General features: G+C 44.9%; 5 protein-coding genes across 5 annotated transcripts; 1 reads left to right on the top strand and 4 right to left on the bottom strand.

Moving 5' to 3' along the window:
* Positions 1-7,205: 7,205 nt before the first annotated feature.
* Positions 7,206-7,750, top strand: PtA15_18A230 (uncharacterized protein; the record flags this gene model as incomplete). The annotated part of the gene is made up of 2 exons (XM_053164749.1): positions 7,206-7,407; positions 7,716-7,750. 2 exons carry the CDS (start codon positions 7,206-7,208, stop codon positions 7,748-7,750), a joined length of 237 nt encoding a protein of 78 aa, XP_053028727.1.
* Positions 7,751-15,780: 8,030 nt separating this feature from the next.
* Positions 15,781-16,554, bottom strand: PtA15_18A229 (uncharacterized protein; the record flags this gene model as incomplete). Its single annotated transcript, XM_053164747.1, has 1 exon — positions 15,781-16,554. The coding sequence occupies one exon, from the start codon at positions 16,552-16,554 to the stop codon at positions 15,781-15,783; it is 774 nt and encodes a 257-aa protein (XP_053028726.1).
* Positions 16,555-16,598: 44 nt separating this feature from the next.
* Positions 16,599-17,137, bottom strand: PtA15_18A228 (uncharacterized protein; the record flags this gene model as incomplete). The annotated part of the gene is made up of 2 exons (XM_053164746.1): positions 16,599-16,981; positions 17,068-17,137. The coding sequence occupies 2 exons, from the start codon at positions 17,135-17,137 to the stop codon at positions 16,599-16,601; spliced, it is 453 nt and encodes a 150-aa protein (XP_053028725.1).
* A 1,131-nt stretch (positions 17,138-18,268) lies between these two features.
* Positions 18,269-18,721, bottom strand: PtA15_18A227 (uncharacterized protein; the record flags this gene model as incomplete). Its single annotated transcript, XM_053164745.1, has 1 exon — positions 18,269-18,721. The coding sequence occupies one exon, from the start codon at positions 18,719-18,721 to the stop codon at positions 18,269-18,271; it is 453 nt and encodes a 150-aa protein (XP_053028724.1).
* Positions 18,722-20,326: 1,605 nt separating this feature from the next.
* Positions 20,327-21,036, bottom strand: PtA15_18A226 (uncharacterized protein; the record flags this gene model as incomplete). Its single annotated transcript, XM_053164744.1, has 2 exons — positions 20,327-20,936; positions 21,011-21,036. 2 exons carry the CDS (start codon positions 21,034-21,036, stop codon positions 20,327-20,329), a joined length of 636 nt encoding a protein of 211 aa, XP_053028723.1.
* Between the last annotated feature and the right edge of the window lie 357 nt (positions 21,037-21,393).

Genomic DNA, 21,393 nt, shown 5'->3' with positions numbered 1-21,393 from the left:
TGACCCTTAGCTTCATAAACAGAGCTGTCAATATGACCCAGCCGGCTGTTGGTGTTAGTAAATTCCAAAAAGAGTCTTTTATCCATTCACCTTTCAGCTGGATGTATTCACACTGCAAAAAAAACTGTGTCAACTGTGAGCAGTTGACATGTGGTAACTCTGAGGAAGCTTGTGGTGTTACACCAGCCTTAATCAAGGTTTGACTCAACCCAAGCTTTAATGCACAGTTACTGTGCACCTTGCACAGTGACTGTGCCAACAAAGACACTTGTGCATTCAGGTGGAGTTACAATGGCAGCTTTGCTTGATTATCCTGCATGTCAACTGAAAGCAGTTGACCAAGTTTTTTTTGCAGTGTTCAAGTATGGATTTTTTCTTACTTTGAAACCAAATTGAGTTGGCATTTCATTGGCTACATAATATTCAGGCACACTGTAGGGAATCTTGTGGGACACTAAATGTTTATTTGGTGAAATATCCAATCAGGGGGAAATAAATTGCTAATAGGTTGAAAAGCTATTACAACTTACAGGTGGTTTGAAAGACCTGCCCCTCTAATACTACTATGCAAATAACTAAGGCCCCGTTTGGAGCCAATATAATCCGGGCAATATATGTTTTTTTGTGTGACATCCTATGTGACATCTGATCAGGTCCGCCAAAACTTGATCAGATGTCACAAAATTCCAGATTATATTGTGTAATTATATTGGCTCCAAACAGGGCCTAAGAGTCTTGTAATCAATATTTATAAAGATGTGGCTGATTCCATGATAGATCTTACTTTTATGTAGTAATCTCTATCAGACCTTGATCACTTGATTCAATAAGCTAGTAAATCTTTTTTGAACTTCTGCACGTGTGGGCAATATAATTGAGTGGGTATAATTCTACTACAAGGCTGTTGTTGCACACAATTGTTAATGTAAATAATCTACTGTTACTAATAAGCTGCTAAACTCAAATTTGTTGTTGAGTTCTGGTTTGTTCTACTACTTCTGACACACTAATACCACTACTTAGACTAACCACTACTACCACTAATGACCGCAATACTAACTAAACTACCATATGTGACCAAACCTCCAAAGGCTGATGATGAAAAGGATCTGATGAAAGGGGGGAAAGGCCTCCTTATATATTGAAGAATGAGGGATTTTTTCTCCCAGGGAGCTCCTTGTGAGAGATTACTGCTGCAGAGAATCTCAACTGCACAGCACTTTCATGTATGTACTGCGCTGCATGTACAAAGAATGAGGGATTTATGCTGCAGGAGACACTCCCTGTACATCTTATCTACCTCCATATGCTGTACTAACTGTACAAACAACAAGGGATTTATGCTGCAGGAGATGTTCCTTGTACATCTGATCTACCTGCATATGCTGCACCAAACATATAAACAATGAGGGATTTATGCTACAGGAGACACTCAGCTACACAGCATTTGCATGCATGATGTCACGTGTTGCTATGCAACCAAGCCACCTTACCTCCTCTTCCATGTACCCTGCACACAGCTGCCTGATCTGTTGCTAACTCCTCCCATCCCAGACGTTGGGGGTCAAAGCCTCTCCTCACATCTTCCTCCCTCCCTCTTACATAATTACTCTTCCGTTGCCCCCCATGTAATACTACCCTTGCTACCTGAAATACCTTTCTGTACAGTAAACACATCCTCCTCTTGTAATGACTTTAGTTTGTATGTAACTGGACAATACCAACACTGCTGCACTAACACTTTTGGCATAGGCACAGGCCCTGCACACCAATTCACATTTTTTTTTTTATGAAAATCTGGATGTCAGTGAATCTGTGGCTTTGATTAAGTTGGATATTCAGTCTATATTATTTTTCTGCCAAATAAAAAATGCCTGGGAAAACTGGAGAAAGTGCATGGATTTGGGGATGTATTGAAACTTAGAAAAAACATAGCCTTCTTGAATATCTGTGTGAGATTCTTGTGGTTCTATATGCTTTGATTGAATGCATTATTACTGTGCAAAATTTATACTTACTTTTCAAAAAAAAAAAAAAACTATACTGTAACTGGTTGGAGTTTCAATGAAAGTTTTGCTTGAGTATCTCACATTTCAACTGGAGGAATTTGAGTGGTTTTTTTTTACAGACTTACTTCGCGCACTGCAAAAAACTCTTTGCGCACTGCACAGTGCGCGCAGTCCCAAACACTTCGCGCACTGCGGGTGAAATACACAGCTTTTTCAAGATTTTTTTTGACCAATCAATAGAACACCTTTTAATTGGCCTCTCTGAATTTTTTGGGAGTTTTTTGAAGCATTCTTCCGTGTTAACAAAATCATGAAAAACTAGAACAATTGTAGGATGTGGGGGCCTTAAAAACAAGGTTCCCATTGCCCAACAATTCCAAATATTTTATTGAGTAATTAAAGATATGAGAAAAGCTCTTTTGGAAATTTTTAGCTAATTTGTGGAAGGATAAGGGTCCGAAAAATGAGGATATTTTAGAGGCAATGTGCTATCAGGTGGTGAAATTTCCTCATTTTGCATACCCTTATTTTTGCACAAAGTGGCTCAAAAGTATCAAAGTAGCTGTTCTTATATATTCCATTACTCAATAAATTATTTGGAATTTTTGGGCTATAGGAACTTTGTTTTTTAGGCCCCCACATCCTACCTTTGTCCTGGTTTTTTATGATTTTTTTAACGTGGAAGAATGCTTCAAAAAACTCCCAAAAAATTCAGAGAGACCAATTAAAAGGTGTTCTATTGATTGGTCAAAAAAAATCTTGAAAAAGCTGTGTATTTCACCCGCAGTGCGCGAAGTGTTTGGGACTGCGCGCACTGTGCAGTGCGCAAAGAGTTTTTTGCAGTGCGCGAAGTGAGTCCGTTTTTTTATTTCATTTTCTTTGATTTTTTTTTCTTCTTGAGTTCTATGGCTGTAAACATATGATAGTTCTTATTCAATGCTTTCACAACTTCTGTTTCATAATGCTTTCTGTTGAAGGGTGTGGGGAGATGACAACTGATTCCCAGAGTGTTGGTGTGGATGGTGCCAGAAGCACATTCTTCATACCAATAGCCCATCAATTCAATTGCAGCTATCAAGCCTCTTTTCCTGTCAATCAACTTGTCAGTGATTAATAGATTGATCAAATATTTCTGGGTGTTGCTGTGGAAGGATTTGTCAAATTTGATTGGGTCTATTGGTAGATCATTCAGTTCAATTTGGCCAAGTAGTGGCCATCTCTCCCCATTTTCTTCAAACATAATTGTGAAAAACCATTTGAGTAACTCTTCATGCGTGCCTTTTGTCACCCCTAACATCACTTGATCCAGTCCACCTAAGCTTAACAAATGATGATAACGGTTAAGAGCGTGGAAGATTTTGGTGGTTCTCCCCCGAACTATTTTTGCGGTTATCATATTCCGATCTTCCAAATTCAATGTTGGTCTAATTTGGTATTTGTACTGGCTCTTTGTATATAAATTTCTGACTTTGAAGATTGAATTTGTGATTGGTAAAATTTGTGATTCTTGATTTTCTCGAGCATTAGCGATACTAATCTGCTCCAATGCTTCATTGATAGCTTGTTTGTAATTTTTTCTCATTCTTGCATCCTTACTATCTTGCTTCTTGAGTCTTTTCATTGCAAGGTCATGGATATTTGCGCTTTGGGCATCATTTATACTGTATAATTCCGCCAAAGTATGCCACTTGGGTTTCTTGGGCGCTTGGAGTGAAGGATTGACTTCTGTTGGCTCAGCTCTTGCGTGTTTCCCCAATACGGAATTGAATTTTTCAACCTGATTGGCGGCATGTTTAACTAGCTCTAAATATATCAAGGAACGGAGATCGCAGATATTTGATCAGCAAGGTAACTTGGCCGAGAAAGTGTTGCATAGATAAAACTGCGCTGTATCTGACCTTCGTGGGCATTGGCATGATTCCCAATCATGGAATTCACCCGTTCTCCTGATGCTGATCCAATACTTCCGGTTACTAGTTTCGAATAGTCGGGGAGTGCTGGTACCCAGCTTTCAAAAAGAGAGCCTAGAAATTGATTTTTCACATCAGCAGTGGCACGGTAGAGGATACTTGACCAGCATGTCAACTTGGCCGAAGAAGTGTCACATTTGTTAGTACTGCGCTTGATCTGACCTTTGTAGGAATTGGCTTCGTTGGCAATCATGGAATTCACAGGTTCTCCTGATGGTGATCCAATTCCAATGCTTTCGGGTACCGCTTTCGTCTGCTCCGAGAATGCCGGTCCCATTGAGCCTTCGAAAAAAGAATCTACAAAGCGCTTTTTCACATCAGCACGGCCAAAACAATTGGTGCATGCTATCTACACACCATATGGAAATAAGAGCTCTTCATGTGTATGGAAAATATCGTCACGCGGATAGAAAGAGGAGGAGTGCGGATCCAGAAAGCTATGGCGGAGCTCGTGATCAGAGAACGTTGCAGGCAGAGGTGTTAAAGATGGCCAGTCTCGAAACACATCAGGTTCGATATCTGAAGGTTCCTTAATTGCAGCGTCGGCGATGAAGGACGGCGCTGCCAATGCAAGACTGCAGTGGTGGTGAAGAACCATGCCAATGCAAGTTAACCGCGGCCAGTCCAGAGTCATAATCGAAAGACGAAGTCGAACAAGCTATCAGAAATTGACTCGGGTTTGCCAGTAACGGCGTGCGGTGGAACCTGGAGCAAACAGTGTCGCTCATCAAAAACAACATATCTAGAAGCACCCAATCCATGATTTGAAAACATATTCGAATCCGTGCTTCATCCCGTATAATTATGAAAAAGTTGACAAGACACTTACCCGAAAAAGGTGTTTGTGAAACAAGTTTCATGGATTACCTGGCTGATCTAATGTGTAGCACCATTTATGTATGTGCTTAGTTCCATGACACCATGGTGTGGTGAACTACATGAAGGCACACCTATTCGTGTTTACCCTATTGGCAAGATAGCCCAGTTCAAGCGAGCGGGGAAGACTATCCTCGTTGAAACTCTAATGAGGATGGTTTATACGATGTGGTGAATTATAAGATGGGATTCCGAGTTGTAAAGGATAACCAAAGAGCAAACATATCTCGATGAAGGGAAAAAGAAAAGCGGAACAAGAGAAATAACAAGATGTATACGAACCAAATTTAAAAGACGACTGAGTAATCCAAATATACCAAGCCATTTTTAATTATCCTTTCGTTATTATTATGTTCCTTTCGTCATTAGTATGTAAATAAAAGGCGCATGATAATTGTACTTTACCTACGTATAACTATAGATGTTCTCAAAATAATTTTTGATCAGCTACACAGTCGTTACACATGGGATGAGCTCTATTTGCAGCTTGACTTGAGCCTGACACCGAACTTGACACCAAGTCTGCCTGCACGCAGGACAAGCAAGAGCTGGGCGGGTTGCAAATTAGTTGAGCTTGCTGTTGGATGATCAACTCGCTGTAAAGACTTTGCGCACTTTTAGAGCTGATGGTGCCTCCTGCCATTTGACTGGTACCTGGCACCTAAAAACTTTCACATTTCCGGCAAGTATCCGCAGCAGAAGGGTGCTTGCACCCGAACTTAACTAAGTCCCTCCCCCGCCTGAGACCATCCGCACCGGGCGCTAAGTTAGCCCGGATTAGGGCACTTAGTTCGACCCCGCAACCGCATCGGGTTGGATCAACCGGGGATCAACTTGACCCGGAGCTTGGTTTGGAGCTAGTGGGGTATAGATCTAGCCCCCACTAGTCCTCGGACTAACCTCTAAAATGCATATGCATCATGCTCAATGGCATGAACTCTATGTGTTTAGGTGCCAAACACATACCATACAGGCACCTAATCACATAATCTCCAACAGCCTCGGACCTCCCAATCTACACCAATGCGGTCGGCCACTCGGATTAGCCTACTCCGATCGTAATCCGAGCTACACGGCGGGGGTACTTCCTGCCGCGACCTTGGGTGGATCCGACGGGTCGCGCTTGATCCGTGAAACGGACGAGGGATCCACAGTGGATCCGACGGGTCGCGCTTGATCTGTGAAACGGACATGGGATCCACCGTTTCCCACGTGATCGTGGGCACGCTGTCGGAGATGGACAGGGGTCTCGATTCCTTGTCACTCCGATGAGAAAAAATCAGAGGACTCCACGCGAGTACAGTGCCCCCCACAACTTCTCAACTACCCCACACCTGCAAAAAAAATTTGAACTTTGAACAATGTGTTCAAAGTCACCAGACATGTATCACATGTAAACTATACATTTTTGAGCCCTACAGACGTAGGAGAACTCAAAAATATAACTTTGAAGTCTGTGCAATGCCTCAAAAAAAAGTTTCATTTTTTTCAGATGCAAAATTTGGAACAGCTGGTTTTAAGACCATAGTATGTGGTTACAGACATGTACTATGGACTTATAGAATATTTATTATGTATTTAGAGACCAAAGTATCTATGTACATACATACTACAGGTGTAGGTATTTATGCAAATATGCACCTCCTTAGTTATTGATAATTGCCATATCCATCAGTACACTCTTTGGAATGTGGCAATGTGAAGAGTATTTCTTCATTGCTCTCTTGGCAGCGAGTCCAGTGAAATTTCAATGAATTTGGGCTATTATCATGCATGTTACCAGGTCTGGTTGGTGAAATGTGACATTTGCATCAAAAAATGGGCCAAAAAGAGCCCAGCATCAGCCCACTTTTAAAATAATTTTTGGAAAAAAAATCTCCAAAATTTGGAACCCCCCTGTAGGGGTAGTTGAGAAGTCATGGGGGGCACTGTAGATTGAATCTCGGTGGAGTCCAGGAAAGCGCTTTTTTGTTCGCATTGAAACCACACACTCCATTTTTTCTGTGTGGCTTCCACGGCTTGCTGTCTTTGGCCCACCTTGATGGCAAGCAAAAGACCGGCACTGGCCTCCCTGGCCCTCACCAACCACATCAGACCACCCCTGCCGCGGAAAATATTGTGAGACACAAACAAAAAATTTCACTTGGCTGCTCAAGCCTGCTCCGAGTCCCCAGCACGATCCCTTCCACCTCCGAGTCCGAGGCTGTGGCTCGCTCAGAGTCAGACATCTCCACCTCACCACCTCACCCCTCACCCCTCACCAAATAATGTAAAAAACAAAACAAAAGCTGACCTGCTTCTGCTTCTTCCTCTCATCAGCTGAATTGTATCTACCCAGACATCCCGTTTGATGAAGCGCGAGTCGTATGCACTACAGTCGCCGATCCCCTTGTACGTTGTTCCGGGCACCCGTCGGCCACCTTTTGGACTGCGCAAACGGTTGCTAGCCGAGCACGACCAGCTGAAAGGTGTGGGTGGCTCAGCAAGCCGGGTCTCTCGGGCGGCGAATACGGGCACGGAGAGGGCCGGCGCACTCGTGACACCGGATGGGGGTCTGCAGTACAGACAGACCTCGTGACCATCGAGCTTGGCGGAGCGCAGTTACACGGGGCAACGGTCTCGTCAATCAGCTCTATGGCACTCAAGCCCCAGCTGCTTTTCTATCTTGCACTCCGTCGGCCATCTGTTGGGAGTAATCCTACAACAGCCCTCCCATTTGTTTCCATTTTTTTTGTGTCCCTTATTTGGATGTTTTCTTTCTTTGCTGTGTGTTTTTTTCCCTTCCCCAATTTCTCTCTTTGTAGTATGTACACTTGTTTCACCAGGACTACACAATGCAGTGACTGGCTACATACCCCAGCAGTATCGATGCCATATCTGAACGATATGAATTAATCCGGTCTGATGTGACCGATGAGCCTATCTGTGGTAGAGCGCACTGCGTGGAGAAGCCGTGGGCCCTCCAGTAATGTTTGTATCACATGGAGGCCTCGCTGTGTCCACGAAAGGCCCAAGGCTTCCGTGGATTCCTCGGGGTGATCCCATCAAGGCCACCCCTGAGATATGGGTGGTGACCTTGCAATACCCTGGACCGTCACCTGCAGGTCTGACCTTGCGCACGGGTTCCCGAGGAATCCTCGGAGATGTTCAGTTAGGTGCACGTGGAGGTACTCCCGGGGTGTAGTTAGTCCAGACTAACTTAGCAACGGATGCGGATGCTCTGAGGCTTTGCCGGAGGGATTTATGACTAAGGCTTTGTTTGGAGCCGATATAAATATAGGTGATATAATCATTGGTTAATTCAATGAAAACTACAAAATTCAACATAAAGCCTCCAAATATTTTTTCTAGGCAACCTACAATACTTGTATCTTCAATTATGAAGTCAGATTCAACTGATTCAGCCATATTCAGTACTGTAGTACCATTATATTGCTTTTGACCAAAACAAAGGAATATAATGGTATTATGGTGCTGAAGATGGCTGAATCAGTTAAATCTGACTTCATAGTTGATGAGACCAGTACTGTAGGTTTCCTACAAAAAAATTGGATTCTTTATGTTGAGTTTGGTATTTCTTATTGAATTTACAAATGATCATATCACCTATATTTATATTGGCTCCAAACAGGGCCTAAGCTGCATTTCTCGCATGAGAGATGCGGATAATTGACCACGCTCAACATTATATTCCTCACTACTCCGTCAATTCTCAACCTCTCCTTCCGGGACCCATTTTTCCTGAATGGCATCCTTCTCAACAAAATTATCATGTATTTTATATCCTATGTATCTAGCTAATCTACTTCTAAAATAAATATTTCAAAAATCAGAATCAAAAACAAAATAATAGTGATGTTGAGCACATCACTCCATTTCATTCCAAATTAATTTAGTATTTCCATAGCGCACTGACCCAACTGCATTGGGACCCAATTGAAGCTAGTGAGCCTGATCACGCCCAAATGACCAACAATTGATGGAGAAAAAAACCTTGAGGCCAAAAAAATAACCTTGAGCTTGATTGACAAGAAAAGAATGAAATAACATTGGAAGAGAACCTCGTCCTTATTGGACAACTACATCAATCAGCCATGGAAGCGACTGACAAGGATGATGGCAACCTAGCCACCCTCAATCTATCTCAAGAAGAAAACGCAACCTCAAAATTGAAGTTGCGGGAAGAGTTTGACACAATGTCTAGTGCTGAACTTACCAAACATATCACCCTTACTGTAGCCAAGTATTACTCGGAACCGTTGAAGCCAATCCAAATGGAAATGGTGATCAGCTTGGTTTGTCGCAAGCACACCTTTACGCTTGCTGGCACTGGTTTTGGCAAAACGAGGATTGGCAAAGTATACTATTGCCTCTTTCCTGCGTACAAGAAACCAATTATCCTTGTTTTGAATCCTTTGGATTCTCTCAGAGATAACCAAGTTAGTTATCCATTGATTCTTGATTGTTTGATGCATGGTATCTTACTAATATTTGAACCCCTGCATGTGTGTGCCGCAATCAGGTCCTGGAGAAGAAAAATGCAAATATAAAAGCGGTGAATCTGACTAAGATGAACTTTACACCGGACATTGAAAAAAAGTGCTTAGAGGGGATTTTGCCTTTATTTACCTGGTTAGAGTTTTCAGTGGCTTTCCTTTGGAATGACTCAACTGGCTGGCTGATCTTTTCCTGAGCTACCAGAGCCCTGAGGTCCTTTTGAATAATCCGACGTTCCGGCAAATCTTTTTTGACCGCCAATTCCTATCTAAATTAGTCTTGATGGTTGTTGATGAAGCGCACATGATATACGTTTGGGGTTTAGTTGCCAGCAGACTCGGAAAAAAAATTAGCAGTCATTTCAAGCTTCAAGACCGAGGTATCTTTTGTCCTTCTTATGGAGACTTAGGTGCCAGACTTCTTGCAGCAAATAGAGTACCAATCCTTTTGCTCTCAGCAACCTGCAGACCTGTTGCAATCCAGAAGATCCTGAACAGCTTGAAGATTTTACCAGAAAATGTGACAATGGTACATGGTGAACTCACCCGTCCGGAAATTTGTCTCATCCGTGTCCCAATGAATTCATCTTTGGGATCGTGTCATGACCTTAAAAGGCTCTTCGCAACCAGAAACATTATTCCAGACAACCAAATTCCTCCAACTCTCATCTACGCTCCAACCCAAAATCTCACCTGGCAAGTCCTTCGCGCAATCCATGAAGCTCGGGATATCCAAGGTGGCCACTTAGACCCAGACAGCTCATTTGCTCGTTGTTACCGTTTGTGTACTGGAAACCTAGATAAAGTTGACATAATTGATGGTTTTGAAGATGGACAGTTCCCAATTATTTCATGCACTATGGCCCGTGGGTTGGGCCAGAATTGGGAGCAAGTCAGATGTGTGGTGCACGTTGGCCGGGGCGACCCCTCTTCAATCAGTCAGATGATTGGCAGGTGTGGTCGTGGGGAAAATAATCCAGGCCTCGGTATAATGCTTGTTGAAACCAATTGGAGGTCAGGAAAGAATAAAATCAGTGATTTTCAAACCCCAATGATGCAATCCAACGACGATAGGATGGACGCACTTGCCATCACCCCAGTGTGCCTTCGCATTGCAATGTCTCTTGATAATTTGTGAGTTTATTTGTTGTTTTGAGGCCCATAATTAAATTAAAACATCATCGATTTTGACTCAATGTTATTGGATTTTGCAGACTAGGTTATGTCCCGTTAGATAAAGCCGACCCAAACGTAAAACTTGAAAAACTAAGAGAAGAAGAAAATCAGTTTGATGTGTGTTTGTGCTCCAACTGCGACCCCAAAAGCGCGAGGATTCTCTTTGAAGCTTTCAAACACCTCACAAAAGAAAACTTCAGCAAAAACATTACCTCTAGAGAATTATCAATTGATGTCCCAGTGCCGCCAAAGGTTCAGAAGGTACCCACAACTCAATCAGTTGTTAAAGCGGACACGGGAATCAAACCTTTGGCTGGAGAACTTGAAAGATTTGCCAAGTTTTTAGTCAAAGAATATGCTGATTTCCATTACACTCAAATCAAAGCCGAACACTTGGAGTTTGACCCTGAGGATCACTTTGGACTATTTCAGGCACGGAGGGTTGTTGTAGCATTTCGCGGGGGGGCTTCAAATAAGGAACTGCAGGATCTCTCTGGCGGCGAAGCTCACAATGGTCAAATGGCACACTTACTTGATCAGATCAACAACTACGTCGGAAGAGTCTCATACATGGATTACTTGGAGAAACTAGAAAGAGAAAAGAAGGACGCCGAGGAAGCAAAAAAAAAAGAGATCTCAGAAAGAAACCAAGCCACTCTTGAAAGGCGCCGACAGAAAGAAGAGGAAACAAAAAGGAAAAATTCTGAACAAGCCGCGGAGAGAAAACGACAAAAACTAACAAAGTGAAAAATTACTCTTCGAGGTCACCTATATCCTCTTCCTCCTCTTCAAACATGTTTGCTTCTTCAATTGGAACGGTGGGAGTGTGATACAGCAGGATGGTCAATGGTTGCATACGGTTCAATTTCTTTTTCTTTTGCTGGTAATCTTTATGCAAGGCTGCCAATCCGGCTTTGTAAATGTCAACACAGTCTTTGAGTTGAACATAGATGATTTGGAGAGTAAATTGTGTTGTTGGGCCATTCCAAGATAGCTATTTATTGAGTTGATTGATAAATAATGTTTATGAGATTGATAAACCACATTCTTGCCGGAATTGCCTTTAATTCCCTGTACCAGCTTGCGTAGCTATTCAGATGGGGAACAAAAGGCGCGATCAGCGAATAAAACATACAAGAATAAATAGAAGGTTGAATACAGAACACTCACAATTGGTATGATAACCAAGAAAATGTCTTTCAAGCGGGAAATTTCGGTCCCGATGCCGCTATGATTATAAAAGTACTTGAGCCAAAAGTTATTGTTTTCCAAGAAGAAATCCTTGGCAACAAAGTGATTTGGTCGTCCGCTGGGGTTGATGAGAAGCGAGTGCAATAAGGTTTTTGCAAGGCCTTTTGGGAGGACTTTTGTTAATAGAAGTATCATTCGTGGCAAGTAGATTGCATAGTTGTTAAGACCTTTAATTCCATGAGCCATTACGGTGAAACATTTCCACATATTGAGGACCCTTCCAATATCTCCTGCCCGCATTGCGCGATCACATTCAATTATTGCAGCAAAATCACGTAACCAAAGAAGATTGTTCTTTAATCCAGTTGCCAAATCCACAGAAGCACTCCGCAAAGCCACAGGTGAGAAAAATTGATTGTAGCACAGATCAACTGTTTCTTTGAGCCTCTGCAATGGAAGCTTAGCCTTTTCCTCTGGTAGCAGAGCTTTAGGGAGGTTCATCACGGTCCTGACCCCCAAAAAAAGTCATCAGAAACAATAAAAGGAGAGGAGCTGAGTTGCAAAGTTACAAAGTTGCAATTGACTTACAAGATACAATATATAATTGTTGCCTCATGACATTTAGTCATGTGCGTAAGCATCAAAGTGAAATACTTCTTGGTGGTCAGTTGCTCAGAGGGTATTCCTAGCGAAGACAGTGTATGCCAAGCGCCTAAGTCTTGCGAGTCAGATGGATTTCCGAAATGAAGAAGGAATACTGCCTGGGCGAAATTCCAGAGTACATGGGAGGCCCCAAGAAGCGAGAAGAAACCGGACAGATTGTCTTGAATGTGACTGCTGGGCTTTTGCTGAGCTCTGAGGCTCTCAAGATTCATACAAGTTGCCAGATTGCCCTCAAGCACTTGTAGCCGGGAGAAAAACTGTTCTGAGCTGATTTTTGTTTGGCGCAAGAAGCCTTCTAGGACCTCGCCAACACCCTTGGAGGAGTTGTCCAAGGCAACCATTAATTTGAACATCAAAAAATTGGGTTTCTTGACGGCTATTGGATCAATTGGAGGTGGAAAAGTGTTAAGATTTTGATTCTTATCTAACGGAGTCGCAATGTATTCCAGTAGAACTTTAGTTATCTGACTTTTGATGACGTCCTGAAAATGCAAGCTTGAATCATTGCTGGGTAGAAACCAGGATGGCTGAACCTGCATATCTGCCAAATCCAATATTGCCTTCTGGTAGCGCTCAAGAGAGAATTCTTCGGGATCAAACTGGTCGATTAACTCCTTATTGGGGACGTGAAGGTATCCCCATGTGCCATGGAACATCTGTGTGGTCTTTTCAACCGATTTCTCATGAACAGACTCTTCAAAATCAAGGTTGTCCAGGCATATGATTGGGACCATTGGGGATTTCCAACTGGCCATTTCTTTTGAAATGTTGTTTTTGGCAATTCTTCCGAGTGAACTGATTGCGCGGTGAGCCGTTCAACAAGAAGATGCTAGCCCAATATAATTGAGATAGGCGCTGACCCGTTCCGTTACACCACAGGCAAGCAAAACAACCAAATTCTGTATCTGGAGGGCGTTGTCCCTTCGGTTGGCTGCAAAAGAAACAATCGAGCAAACAGTTGATGCAATGACATGGGGTCTATTGGTACGGTCAAAGGGTTCTTTGGAGTCTTTGATTTCTTCAAGAGCTGTTTTTTTGGCTAGCAGGGTTTGTCTCTGAGATGCTGCTGGTGCTGTGTCAGTATCAGATTCTAAGTTGGTGCTTGAGTCTGAGTCTGACTCCCTCGCCGGTTTCTGAGTCTGGTTGGGGAGAGGTGTCCTTGATTAACTTGGTGTAGGGCCTTTGGTTGCAAGCACTGGAGAAGGTGCTGGTCGGTGCGGTTGGACTTTGTTCAAAATGAGATTGTAGAGGAACGGCATGTCCTCTGTGACAAGTTTTTTTGTACGAGCAGCCTTTGATTCGTCCGAGAAAAAATCTGGTGTTATACTTCTAGCGTTAAAGTAATTACCTTGTCCGCGGGCTCCACCTTTGGCGGCGAGGATTGCTTGCGCCTACTCAACCAATCAACCAATAAGATAAAAATGTGTTAGAACCTTTTCACCCACAGAGCGAGCCAAGACTGAATGAGAAGAGAGACCCACCTCGGACAGAATGTATTGATTCCAACAAGATTTTCCTTCAGGAGTATGCCAAACAAGATCCTTGATTGCCTTCAAAATGGCCGTCATTGTTGGCCATCCAATTGGTGCTCCCCACAACCGACGATTTGACTTGATTTTTGGATCTTCATGTGTAAGATAAGCCTGCAAAAACTGCTTTGGGTCAAGGGGATATGCATGCAAGACTTTGTCGAAAAAATTTAGCTTATCCTCTAAGCGCGGGAGACGGGGTAAGTTTTCAAGACACATGATATTGCAGGGAGGTATTCGGATTGGATGTATGCGTTGAAGGAGTACCAGGATTCTGATCGGTTGAGGAGGTTGATGATCAGCGCTAGGAAATATGAGATCGGAGCTAAGCAGAGAGGATTGGTGGAAAAAAATAGAAACACATACTTATATCGTGTTGTATCAGCGAATTGACCTCGAGATAACTGCGCACGGGCGGTTATTTTCTGATCCGGTGGAAATTCCGAGAAACTCGAGGAAATGGACGTTTTAGAAAATTAAAATGAGGGGGAAGATGGACGCAAAAAAGTCTGAAATTATATCAGAAGGAGGGGCAGATGCAGGCGTATCATCCACCCAAAACTTAGAAGGTTGGGTATTATCAGAGTTGAGTTCTGGGGGTTCAAAGGAAAACACCACCAAAACCGAAATATCTCTCATGCAAGAAATGCAGCTTAGTCATAAGAGCATTCCCACCGCGGGCCCTAAATCGGGGCCCTAGTTGGAAATTTCAGGAGTTTACCGCCTCAACCCGACCCACCGCGGGCGCTATTTGCGTCAAAAATTTACGGCCGTCCCTAAATATCGACCTCGAGTCCCTACATGTAGGGACTCCTAGAGACTCACCTACCGACTCCTCCATCCCCCCTCGACTCCCTTTCACGGAACAAAGTCACGTGAAACTACAACTCCCACCATCAGTCACACCCCCGAACAATATGTACCTTGATGGCCAAGGCAGGCCGGCCATCAAGAGCTACTCCCCTCGACGGCCCGTTTGTTCCGGTCATCGAGAGGAGTACATACTCCCCTTGATGGCCGGTTCCTTCTGGTCATCGAGAGGTGCACATACTCCCCTCGATGTCCGGTTCCTTCCGGTCATTGAGAGGAATAGTACTCCCCATGATGACCGGAACAAACTCATGGTCTGTTCTGATCATCGAGGGGAGTACATACTCCCCTCAATGGCCGGTTCGTTCCAGTTATCGAGAGGAGTACTCCCCACAATGACCGGAACGACCGGTTTGTTCCAACCTCATCGAGGGGGGTACATACTCCCCTCGATGGCCGGTTCGTTCCAGTTATCGAGAGGAGTATATACTCCACACGATGACTGGAGCGACCCGGTTTGTTCCGATCATCAAGAGGAGAATTCCCCTCGATAACCGGCCTTTCATATGATTGACGGGGGAGTGGACCGGGGGCGACGTATGCCTTTCATGAATTTTTAGAGACTCTCGCGGTGCATGCCGCAGCAGTTTGGGGCGCTAAAACTGGCTGCGCACTCCCAGAGATCAAATTTTAGGGCCCCGAAAATACCGCCCGCGGTGGAAATGCTCTAAGTCCCTCCGGCAAAGCCTCAGGCGGGGGAGGGACTTAGTTAAGTTCGCCTGCAACCACGGTGGGACTTGTGTTAAGTTTGAACAAAAACTACTGCCTCCATCTCACTGTTGGTCGTTTTCTTTTTCTTTACCTCCTCATCTTGTAAACCTTCAAATGGTGGTAAGCATTCCACACTCAAGTCAATCAAGTCCTCATTGATCATTCAAGAAGTCCTGTTTTACTACCTCAAATAATTTGTGATCACTGATGTTACTCACGGTAGGAAACACATTAAATACATAAGCTGAAGAACCAAAGAAATAAAAATAAAACTAGCAAGAAGAACAAATTAATGGAGAGTGCTGTGAAACATTTGCACAGCATGGTCCCAGTTGTTGATGGAGATGTTATACTGAGTATTCCAAGTAATAAGCCAATTTTTGTAGTATTCTTTGGATGAAAAACATTCGGTATCTGGGATCAACGGTAGATAATGAGCGACTATGGGAAGCAAAGCAGATTCCAAATGAGATTTGATATCGCTGGTAACCCGAGTGAACTCTTGGGAAGTTGTCTCGCTGTGGTCAGAATCAGCTTTGAAGAAGAGATGAATGAGTGCATCTATATCCTGAGAAACGAATCCAATTGAGTTGGCAACAACTTCGATTCGATCCGAAGACATGTCACTGTAAGGCAAGAAGTGTCTCTGGTTCATCCAGCGCTTTGATAGTTTGGTATAGAAAATTTTTGATAACTTGAGCATTGGTAGTGATGTTCTTGCGAGGTGGATGACGGATGCATGGACAAGTCTTGACTGGTTCTGAAATTCGTCCGCTATCTGTAAGTTAGTTCGTGGATCGATGGCGCATATAATTTCCCAGATATAGTCTTCCAGACGATCTAGCTGACCCCCCCAAGCATCTTGAACGAGATTGAGTTCAGAACCTTTCATAAATTGGATGCTCCACTTGATGAGCTCCGAAGCGCGATGTGCATCATCGGTTAGAAGTTTGTAATATCGAGAACACCTGCCAAACTTGCGATTCAGGTCCTGCGGTGCAGATTTGATTCGTTTGAAGATCTCCTGGGCATGCTGGCAGATTTCGTGGATACGATCCAGCATACCTTCTTTCAGTTTCCTCTTCAGACGGTTAATCCAACAGCATTTTAAACCTTTGAGGTGCTGGTCTTTGGTTCGCCTTTCTCGGACGTGATTCCTCGACAGACAGTAGTGATGATTGATTTGAATTGATCTATTGTGTCCTGGAATTCGGTTTGGGTCTGTAGGATGAGCTTGATTGTTCTCGCCGGTTCTTTCCATAAACCAGATGGGATTAGCAATAGAGAGAGCGTGTTGATTTGGTTGTTGAGGAGGGGTAGAAGGTGTGAGTGTAATCGATGCAAGAGATCTTCCTGCGAGTTGATTTGGTGAATAGAGAGGGCCGAGAATGTTCCTCCAGACGATATCTCCTGTATAATATCGATACCTATCCGGTCAACTTCTGATTGGCTGATCAGACGGCTAAATCCTTCGACCACTAGATCCAAGGCTAAAACGAGTTCAAATCAGAGTCAGTGGAGATGTGTTAAAATCAAGGTTGATGGTATGATGAAACGCTGGAGGATTCACACGTACCCTCTCGAGTCGATCGCTCCTGCCAGTAATCGGCCAGGTTGTTCGCAGGGTCGCCGCTTGAGTCGAGCATTTTTGCAACTTGAGTCTTGAATGGAGGACGGCAAACTGCTGATATGACCTTCACCCGGATGCAGCTTGCAAGCCAAACACGAACCCCCGCGCGGCGCACCCAAATGGTCCTTACATAAATATGCATCTCACCGGTGGGCCGGTGGCTACGTCTACATATAAAGAGCATCCGCATCGCGCGAGAGCCAAATCTAGCGACGCGGAGAACTCCCGGTTGAGCCAACTTCATCTGACTGCGCTGTGTATGAATATGAACACTCACCACCGGTTTGTACATAAATATGTACTCTCGATGACCGGTACAAATCAAACTTAGCACCGCCTGCTGGGGGGCGCGGCGCGAAGGTGCGACCGCCCGTTCTCTGTGGCCCCTTCGGGCACTCACAGGGCTTTGTTAAGCTCGGGTACAAACCGGTCATGGAGAGAGGGATCACACTCGATGACCGGTGGAAAACGTTCATTGCAAGGGTTGATCCCTCTCGATGACCGGGTTGTACCAGTCATCGAGAGGCTTGAGTAGCATCAAGTCCTCTCGATGAATGGTCCGACATTGAGAGGCTGTATGTCCTTCTCGGGTAGCAGTTGGGGAGATGCAGAGCTGGCTGGGGGAGGAATGCGCAGCTATAGCATTGTTGATAGGTGCTGCCAGATTTGGTGACCTTCATCGACAAACGCCAAAAATTTTGACCATACCGTTGGACTTCCGACACCGGTGTAGTGGTTTCGTCACTAAATTTGGCTTAGTGCGGGTTTTAACGCAACCAATGTGGATGCTCTTAGCCAGATACATCAAATCCTTTTTCATAACATGGGCAAAACTTCAACATCAAGGAAAGTGTGATTTCTCCGCATTGTGAAAGGAGAAAAGCACGTCAAGGCTGAATAGCAACAAGTATCGCATGAATTGTGGACGGCATTGACAAGTTTCAGGTGGAATTGCAGCAATCAAACATTGTGATAGGAAGGTGAACACAACTGAACTCGGGAGACACTTCGCTGTCCGCCTCTAATTATCGGAGAACTTCGATGTTTGGGATACAAGACTCTTGGAACAGGATGGTTGACATTGATTCATATGTGAGCCGAGATGAATGCAGGAACAAGGTGCAACCAAAGGCGATAATGGATTAATTTATCGACAGTTGAACTTGATATGTGCTCGGGTCGCGGGATGATCGTCTAGCAATGAGTAGCAGTGCAAGCTCCTGTGATGATTGGAAATGTCAGATTTGGAACTCGGATGGATGTGTGGCTGCCTGGTGTCAGGCAGACTGATAGTTAACTGTTCCATTTTCCACTCACCACCATGGTAACCGCCGATGGGCCTTATCCCGTACGGTAAGTTTCCACGCGCAATCAGTGATTTCTGGTCGACAACGCCGCGAGCCTGAGTGATAGGAGAAGCAACATATAGGTGTGTGGCAACACTAAGCAAGACAGTCAAAAAAGGCAGGAGTGAGCACATCTCTATCAATGTTGTTGGGTGATTAGAATAGGACCTTGACAGGCTTGTTAGAGGTTTGTAATAAATCAAGTAGTGGGTTGGTTTGGGGTGAGGGTGTGAATGAAGATTGACGGACCACATCATAAATAATTTTGGGCGCCCATATCGTCACATTTCAAATTTGTTTGACAGCCAAAATGTCACTCTTTGTGAACGCTCCGTATGACTCTAGCTTAACACAAGCCCCTCGTTTCAGAGGGAGGCGGGTGAAACACCGCCGGGCGCCTCTCGCGGAGCGAGCCTCTGAAAGAGGGGCTTGTGGGGTATCCCTGACTTTTGGCGTGAGCGGTTTTCAAATTTAGGTGGGAGGAATTTGCCTCCGCTTGTTCCCTATCTTGCAGAGGGAATTTCCCGAGGCCTGTTACACCAATTGAAAGGCCTACATCCGGCCCTTCCCATGCCCAAGCATGGATAAAATCCAGCAAACCATCCGGTGGCCATGGCCCTTTGAAGTTTTACATTTTTGAGACGAGTGACCGGCAGATTGTTCAGGGCTTGCACTGTATGAAGCCCGCCAGTCGGATGCATTCCATCCTTGCATGAATTGCGGCCGTCAATGATCTGAAAAAAAAAACTGATGGGCTGTATCTTCTAGAGTACAGCTCCATGTGGATTCCCATTCCTTCCTGCTCCGAGCTGAGCTCCAGCTTTCAAGAGCTTTCAAGTCTCAGGAAAGTGATATTTTTCTAAAGAATGTTTAATAAAAAAATACCAGCAGGAAGGCAAGATGCCCGCCTGCTGGGAAATGTGCATCTCATCCGAGGGGGAGCTCAGATGAAGACGCCATCCACGGTTGAAGTGAATATTACCCAAAATACAGCGAAAATGGGAAATCTCTCACCCCAGGACGGGCACTTAAGTTGCAAGCCCCTCTTCCAGAGGCTCGCTTCGCGAGGCGCCCCCGGCGCGCCGGTCCTTCGGCCCCTGGAACGAGGGGATTGTGTTAGGCTAGCGTATGACTAGTGCGAGACCGCTAGTTGTATTCACACTGGGCGTGTGTGTGGGGCCCTGGTGATTTGTAATGGCTCCGCAGTGAGAGCCGGAAGGGCAGCCCCGCATTATCTCTGGGGTTTGCTCTGTCTGCTTGTGGGTTTCAACGCAAACTTGGCAAGTTGAATCTAACCTAAGCAATTCTGGATTGAGAGAATCCACCATAGATATGCACTTGATGGAGGATCAACCTCAGCTATTGAACCTCCCAATTGGGTCCCTGGCCAACCAAGCGGGCAACAGCAAACCTGAATGTACCCTAAGTAATTCCTAACTAGGAATCCGGTTGGGGTGGAGACAGTGCCGAAAAAAAATTATTACAGAGGAAAAAAATTTGTAAAAAGAAAAAAAAGGAAGATCATCGAGAAATTTGTAGCTACTATGACAAATCATGACACACAGCTTGTAACCAAGAGACGTGATCAGCAACATAGCAACGGGACTGGCAGCGGAGACAAACAATTATGACATTGTGACAGACAAGGAGATTGGCACGTTGCCAGGTGGACGGGAAATGGGAAGATGAAAATACACAAGTCAGAGGTCCAAGATGAACCGCTTGAAGCTATAAGCAACGCTTCGGCCTCCGCTCCGTTTCCCCACTATCTTAAACATCTGCTAGCTCCGATTCCTCACCCCCCCGCCTGCCGTATACATATCATCGCCCCATCAGCTCATTGCGCCTGTAGTGTTGGCCTATCGTATTTGTACCCTTGGAGCCAATACTTTTCCCTCTTCCAAGACCCCGACCACCTCAAAAAGTCGCTCCCTGAAAAGCGCCACGGAAAACTCGTCCGACTTTGAGACAAACTCTTTTGAGTTCTTGACGACTTTCAGTAAGTCGTCCATACGTTTGAGTGCCGCCCAACCGACCTCCACCAGTTCACCAATCAGGACCGTCATCTCGGCGCCGTTCATCCGGGAAGTATCGCTGATACCCGGGAACGCAGGTGCTACCGTCTTCGTAAAGCCCGCCAGACGATCTTCGACCGATTGCAGAAGCGCGTGGCACACCTCTTGAAGCCGGTTCATGGCGCTTGGAGATGAATTCTTTGCCATCACCTTCCGCTCCTTCTTTTTCTTGAGTACGTCCACGACCCGCTTGAGTGCGAACACGCCGGAATTGAAGTTTTGTGTCATTCTTCCCTTTGCCGTCAGCTGCTTGGGTGAAACGATAGATTCTAACGTTGTGAGATGTTTGTTGTTAGGTCGTGGACCAGGAGGAACGGGAGCGTTGGCCCCACCAGTCAGGAAAGCTGGGTGAGCGGTGGTAAAGTCAGGGAATTCCTTGTGATCCAGGCGAGTCCTCTTGGCTAAGTCCCGGTCACGAGGTGAGAAAGCCGTAGCGCTTGGTCGCTTGGAAGATTTAGCCTGGTGTACCCGTGGGTTTGTGAGGACCTCGACATCGGAATCGGTGCCCGCGTCGCAGTTAATGCCGTTAGCGGCGTGGGAGATGGGCCTACTGGGGGCCTTTTCAACAACGAGCATCTTGTATTCTCGCGCCAGAAAGTACATGTGAATACATGCACTTCCGGAACGAATGAAGTGCATGCAGCCACAGGCGATGAGCCGACCTTCAATGACGCCAAAGGGGGGCTCGTAATCCACACGATAAGACGCCTCCGTGGGCCTGGAGAACGAATCTACTTGAAACTAAGTTCAGAGTTCCGTCAGTTTCATGCATCAATGTCAGGTTGATGTTGGACAACATACGTGCTTGTCGTACTTGTATACCTGAGCCCCTGTGACTTGGAGGTACTCCT

This window comes from Puccinia triticina, chromosome 18A, assembly GCF_026914185.1.
Source record: "Puccinia triticina chromosome 18A, complete sequence".
Lineage (NCBI taxonomy): Eukaryota > Fungi > Basidiomycota > Pucciniomycetes > Pucciniales > Pucciniaceae > Puccinia > Puccinia triticina.
Note: the sequence above shows the minus strand (reverse complement) of the source record. Positions and strands in the feature narration are given on the sequence as shown.